This window comes from Artemia sp. Qi Xiang Cuo, unplaced genomic scaffold (assembly GCF_049724085.1).
Source record: "Artemia sp. Qi Xiang Cuo unplaced genomic scaffold, ASM4972408v1 HiC_scaffold_31, whole genome shotgun sequence".
Taxonomy (NCBI): Eukaryota; Metazoa; Arthropoda; class Branchiopoda; order Anostraca; family Artemiidae; genus Artemia; species Artemia sp. Qi Xiang Cuo.
Genome location: NW_028297440.1, coordinates 635,480 through 642,879, shown reverse-complemented (window position 1 = coordinate 642,879; position 7,400 = coordinate 635,480). Strand labels below are relative to the sequence as shown.

At 34.8% G+C, this 7,400-nt stretch overlaps 1 protein-coding gene across 1 annotated transcript; it reads right to left on the bottom strand.

The window, feature by feature from the left end:
* Positions 1-6,116: 6,116 nt before the first annotated feature.
* Positions 6,117-6,884, bottom strand: LOC148938924 (uncharacterized). The gene has a single exon (XM_089107441.1). The coding sequence runs from the start codon at positions 6,882-6,884 to the stop codon at positions 6,117-6,119; it is 768 nt and encodes a 255-aa protein (XP_088963567.1).
* Positions 6,885-7,400: the final 516 nt, after the last annotated feature.

The following is a 7,400-nucleotide window of genomic DNA, read 5'->3' as shown; positions in this document are numbered from 1 at the left end:
TTTTAATTGGTGAGTGAGTATCAAAAATTAATAAAAAATACTTTTACATTGAACAAACTCAACTGCTTGGTAAATTCCATGTATTTTAATTGATGAATGAGATTCAAAAATTAATAAGAAACACATTTGCATAGAACAAACTCATTCCAAGTCTTTTCATTGGTGAGTGAGTTTCAAAAAATAATAAAAAAAAACTCTTTTGCATAAAACAAAGTCAGCTATTCGGTAAATTCCCAATCTTTTAATTTGTGATTCAGAATAAGAAATTAATAACCAAAACAATTTTGAATAGAAAAAAACTTAGCTACTTGGCAAATTCCAAGTCTTTAAATTGATGAGTGAATATCAAATATTAATAAAAAGCACTTGTGCATAGAACAAACTCAACTACTTGGTAAATTTCAAGTCTTTTAATTGGTGAGTGAGTATCAAAAACTAATAAAAAAAACAATTTTACTTAGAACCTACTAAACTAATTGGTAAAATCCAAGTCTTTTAATTGACGACTGAGTATCAAAAATTAATCGGAAAACATTTTTGCATAGAACAAACACCATATACTACCATCTTTTTTCACTAAAGCTATTAATGCTATCAAAATTGGTTTTTAACTTAGTTTCATGTCAACTAAGTTCTGTTAACTGATTGTTAACTGATTTTGACTTAGGATTATTAATAAATAAAAATCAATTTTTGTATAGAAGAAATTCAACTACTAGGTAGATTCCAAGTCATTTAGTTAATGACTGAGTGTCAAAAGTTGAATAGAAAAAACATTTGCATTGAAAAAACTCAGCTACTTGGTAAATTCAAAGTATTTTCATTGGTGAGTGAGTATCAAAATTAGTAAAAAAAAAACTTGTTAGCATAGAAAAAACTCAGTTACTCGGTAAATTCCCAATCTTTTAATTTCTGATTTAGAATAAAAAATTGATAAAAAAAAGCATTTTTAATAGGACTAACTCAGCTACTTGATAAATTCCAAGTCTTTTAATCGTGAGTGAGTATCAAAAATTAACGAAAAAGCACTTTTACATAGAGCAAACTCAACTACTTGGTAAATTCTAAGTCTTTTAATTGATGAATGAGATTCAAAAATTATTAAACAAACACATTTGCATAGAACAAACTCATCTAATTGGTAAATCCCAAGCCTTTTCATTGGTGAGTGAGTATCAAAAATTAATAAAAAAACTCCTTTGCAAGAACAAGCTCAGCTACTCGGTAAATTCTCAGTCTTTTAATTTGTGGTTCCGAATAAAATATCAATAATAAAAATCGCTCACCTAATTGGTAAATCCCAAGCCTTTTCATTGGTGAGTGAGTATCAAAAATTAATAAAAAAAACTCCTTTGCAAGAAAAAACTCAGCTACTTGGTAAAGTCCAAGTATTTATTTAATGAGTGAGATTCAAAAATTAATAAGAAAACACATTTGCATAGAACAAACTCCGGTACTTGGTAAATTCTATGTCTTTTAATTGGTTAGTGAGCATAGAAAAAATTAACAAAAACACACTTTTGCAAAGAGCAAACTCAACTACTTGGTAAAGTCCAAGTATTTTAATTAATGACCGGGATTCGAAAATTAGTAAGAAAACACATTTGCATAGAATAAATTCAGCTACTTGGTAAATTCCAAGTCTTTTAATTGGTGACTGAGTCTCAAAAATTGATAAGAAAACACTTTTGCATAGAAAAAACTCAATTTCTTGGTAAATTTTATGTGTTTTAATTGGTGAATGAATATCTAAAATTAATACAAAAACCCTTTTGCATAGAACAAACTCAGCTAATTGGTAAATTCCAAGTCTTTTAATTGATGATAGAGTATCAAAAATTAATAAAGGTAACAAAACAAAAGACACTTTGAAAGAAAACTTAGGCCCTGGATGGGGTAGAGCTGGGGCCCCTGGAGGTTGGGGGATGGAGTGGGAAATTGGGGCCCTAGTATGGGACTTGGGACCCTGGTGGGGGACTTTGGGTACTGGAGTGGGGACATGGAGCCCCGGATGGGGACTCGGGCTCCTGGAAGACAAAGTGGGGGCACAAACTCATGCGCAAGGCCGTTTTATAGAAAACCGATGTGCACTGTTCCATTAACCATCAGAAGAATTTGTCTGTCCAGTTTGCATCTCAAATCATCGTGGTTTGCATATTGCATAATTAGATTAAATTTGTTCATCCCAAAATAATATTGGAGCGTTTATTTCAGCATCAGGTTCAAATTATGGCGAATAAAAGTTCTGGCAGCCTTTTTAAGAGTTAAAAGGATTGGAAAGCAAGCAACCCTCTTTCTTAGCCCATGATTTACCAAGCACTTTTAACACAGCATTTGTTCAGCATAGCTGAACCGTCCAGTAACTATGTCCCTAGGGATATTGGGTGTTTCCACCCCCCAAGTTATGTAATTTGCCCATCATGCATTAACTAAATGTTGCTTTAGAACTAAATCAAAAGGCACTCTGTGTATGCTGGTTGCCAATAAGACATCTCAGCAATATCCCAATCACGACTGAGGGTATCAAGTTGACAGTTGAAATAAATCAAAGAATGTAAATGTATCCAGCTTGTCAAAGAGCATACATAGATTTCTTTGGGAATGACATTAATTTTTTTTTGTCAGGTTAACTAGAGGTGGTATAAAACTAAACTAAACAAAATTGTATCGAGATTCCAAAAGAATGTATGTTATTAAAAACTGTTGAGAAGTTTCTCAAACATACAAATAACAAGTCAAACTATGGATTCATACGGAAAAAATAAAAAAGATATAAAATATTGTTTCATTTTTCTATGAAAAAGACCATATGAACAAAAACGAACAAAATACAAGGTTATCAGTAGTGGTGCCAAGATAGGTACTGAAGTAAGTTCATTAGCACAACCCGTTACTATACCATAAACCTTAGACCTACATGTTCTGGGCAGGAATGCAGGCATCTGACGCTTTTGGGTGAATCTCCTACATATTCCTGTCAAGAAAATATTAGCCAATATTCGATCTTTACTGAATAAAAACAACATCCAGTTATTATAATAATTAATAATCAATTTATGACAATTATATGAATAATTTTTTTGTCTTTTTAAAATATTGTTTAGTATGTGGGTATACATAAAGTTGAAATTAATAAAGTCAAATATGTTTTAAGCAATCATACAACAGCCTTGGTCATCCATGACACAACCTCTAAGTGGCCCAATTTCTCCTCTCCCATCTTTTTGAACTCATTTTTTTACTCTTTTTAGAACTTTTTTTTTGCTTAAATTTTTTTACTTAAAAATTTTTCAACTTTTTTTCATGTCATAAAATGACATAAAATATACTTAAAACAAGCAAATCACTTGTGATATTTTTGAAATACGAAATGAAGACGGTAAATAAATATTAGTCGTGAATTTTCCTATTAGAAAAATATTGTTTGTAGTGACATTTTTCTGTCTTTTTTTACTTAGAATTTAGCATGATGCTATCGAAATCTAGCATGATGCTATCAAAATCGTATGTGATATTATCAAAACTTTGCCAAGTATTAACCAAATCGTACATGGCATTATCAAAATCTTGTCTGATATTACCAAAAATCTTGCATTGTATTATTAAAATCTTGTCTGGTATTACCAAATCTTGTCTAGTATTATCAAAATCTTGTAAGATATTATGAGAATCCTCTTTGGTATTATCAAAATCGGATGTAGTATTACAAAAATGGTGCCAAGTATTACCAAAATCTTGTGTGGTATTATCAAAATCTTGTCTGATATTATCAAACATCTTGCATTGCATTATTGAAATTTTTTGGACTCTAGCAGCTATTCGCAGCTGGTTCTGTCAAGTCATTTTTTAAAAAGGGTGCCATATGATAATAAGTTGTGATAATGATACAAATTTTAACCAACTATTTCCAAATCTTGCGTGGTATTATCAGAATCTTGCCAGATATTATGAAATGCTTTTTGGTATTACCCAAATCTGGCAAGGTAATAACAAGATTTTGTGTGGTATTATCAAAATCTTACCTCATATTAACAAAATATTTTCTAGTACTATCAAAATTTGTCTGATATTATTCAAATCTAGCTTGGTGCTATCAAAATCGTATGTGATATTATCAAAATTTAGGCAAGTATTAACAAAACCGTATATTTTATTATCAAAAGCTTGTCTGGTATTACCAAATCTTGTCTAGTATTATCAAAATCTTGTTAGATATCATGAGAATCCTCTCTGGTATTATCAAAATCATATATGGTATTTTGAAAATTTTGCGAAGTATTGCTGAAACCTTGCGTGGTATTATCAAAATCTTGCCAGATATTATGAAATTCTCTTTGGTATTACCCTTATCTTGGAAGGTAATAACAAGATTTTGTGTGGTATTATCAAAATCTTACCTCATATTAACAAAATATTTCCTAGTACTATCAAAATTTGTCTGATATTATTCAAATCTAGCATGGTGCTATGAAAATCGTATGTGATATTATCAAAATTTAGCCAAATATTACCAAAACCGTGTATTTTATTATCAAAAGCTTGTCTGGTATTACCAAATCTTGTCTAGTATTATCAAAATCTTGTTAGATATCATGAGAATCCTCTCTGGTATTATCAAAATCAGATATGGTATTATGAAAATTTTTCCAAGTATTGCCGAGACCTTGTGTGGTATTATGAAAATCTGGTCTGATATTATCAATCATCTTGCATTGCATTGGCAAAATCTTGCTTGGTATTACCAAATATTGTCTTCTATTATCAAAATCTTGTCAGATATTTTGAGAATCCTCTCTGGTATTATAAAAATCTTATATGGTATTATCAAAATCATGAGAGTTATTAACAAAACCATACGCGGAAATATCAAAATCTTAGCACTTAGCACTAGTACTAGCAGCAGCAGTAGTATTTAACTATTGCCTTTAGATCAGTTGAATATCCATCTCATCACATCCTGGAAGTTTCAACTGAATACAATTACGCATTACTATAGCATTGCCGATATGTCCTTTTGATAACCTGTGTATCAATACTTCGTAAAATTTTCATCCGTGGGCTTCATTTCATCCAGGGCTTTGTGGAAGGGGGGGGGGGGAGGTGCCATCCATCTGATGTGACTCTTAAAAAGGAACTAGAACTTTCAATTTCCAATCAAATGAGCCTCCTCTAAGGTTTATCTGACAACTCCTTTCATAAAAACCTTATTTGCCCCCGGAGCATAACTTACATCTCTTGTCCTCAAGCTCTGGGGGTTAGTTTCAATCCTGAAGGTCTTGTTATATGATCTTTGGACTGTTTTGAATAAAATTCCTATGTCAAAATTTCCGGCAGATGCATTTGGGGAAAAGAGGACGCGGGGGGAGGCGGGTTATTATAACTTACAATACTTGACCACTTATCACAGATCCTGAGGTCTGTGAGGGGGACGTCATTCCCAAAGACATAATTACTAAACCTTTTGACTATACTGGAGAGAATGGCTATCTTGAAATTTTGATTGGGTCTGTTTGGGAAATGATAGGGGTAGCAGAGGTGTTGCCTTCCAATCACTTTTATCTCGTAAAAAGGACTCAAGAACTTTTCAATTTTAAAACAATTTAGCCCCTTCCGAAGCTTCTACGACATTCCGTTCTATACGAAGTGCCTTGGTCAGAAGATACAAAGAAAGAAAGAAATAATACGGTTTGTCAGCATCGTTCTTTACCTAGACAGCGCTACTGCTCTGCCTATGATTCTACGATCATTGGTTTGATCACCCTGGAGAAAAAACAAACGATCAAGCAAATTAACATGCATCCATGATCGTTCTTTTCAGAACTTTCTTCATCAAAATCATCATCCTTTTGGGGGATTTTTTTTACCCTTTTCGGAAAATAGGGCAATTTTTCTAAGGCTCATAACTGATTGTTGGTAACTTTAAACTTAATGAATTGTATAGATTGGTATCACCATAAGAAGTCGGTTCTTTTAATGCCTACAAGGCTTTGACTTGACTTACTTGACTTAGGTCTCCTGCCGGGTGCTTCTCTGCATGGAGAATGATATCTGCCTCTTCAATCCACTTCGGTCCATTGCAAGGGTTTGTGCTTCACTTGGTTTGATATTTGCCATCGCTAGGAAATCGGATACGCTGTCGAACCATCGCTTCTTTGGTCGGCCGTGAGGTCGTTTTCAACCGGCTTTGACAGGGTCAACGTCAAGATCATCTTTTCAGTTAAGTGTAGGGGCATTCGAAGTAGATGTCCAAACCACCGTAAGGTACGCTCGGCTGCTTGGGTAGAAAAATGGGACTGCTTGGTGAGATGCAGCAGCTTCTCGTTACTCACAAAGTCGACCCACCGTAGACATTCTATCCTTCTCAGACTCTTTGAGTGGAATCTATTGATGGCCATTAGGGTTGCGGCTGATGCTTGACAAGTCTCAGCTACATAAAGCATCACAGAACCAACGAGGGCCTTGAAAATTCGAAGTTTGGTTGAACGACTGATATTCGGTTTTCGCCAAAGGTGACGGTTCAACCTGCCCATGGCAGAGGACGCCTGAAATAGCCTTGCTTGCAGCTCGAGGGAAATGAAGCCATCTGGATAAATCGCGGATCCCAGGTAGGTAAACTTTTGGACAAGTTCTATGATAGTTGCTGCGTGCAGACTGACTGGAGAAATGACAGCAGGAAAAGATGGGTCTATGGGCATAATTTTCGTTTTGTTCCAGCTTATATGCAGTCCCACAATAGCGGCCTCTATTCGTAAGATTTGAAGTGATTCCAGCAACTGATCCATGGGGTCCGCTAAGATGACCAGATCGTCAGCAAAATCAGCATCTGAGATGACACAATCTCCAAACTTGAGTTGAAAGTCGAGACGTGAAGTTGTCTTTGTCATAACATAGTCTGTGATGACATTAAAGTGCTCTGGGGCCACTGTACATCCTTGATGCACCCCTGTAGTGATTTGGAAGAATAAACTGCACCGGCTATTGACTTGAACACAGCTTTCTGGGTCATGGTGTAAACCTTTGAAGAGTCTGCCGTACTTCTCGGGGAGTCCAGTCGATGCTAAAATCTTCCAAAGTGCCTCTCGGTCCACTGAGTCGAACGCAGCACAGAAGTCAACGAAGGCAAAAAAAAAGCCCTATGGCAGAACTCCGTGACTATTTCTACCATACGTCTAATCTTGAAATTCTGCTCGATGGTGGAACGGTCCGACATAAAACCAGCTTGTTCAGGTCACCGAATTTTGAGGGCATCGGCCACACCCCTAAGCTTCTTACACAGTGACCCACTTAAAAATAGAATATCAATATTAAGTATTTATTTTGTATGGATTACGTTTCAGCAAAGAGCAAATCACGCTCGGGTTTATGGAGAGCTTAGGGGGCTGTCTTCGGGCTTTTATTGC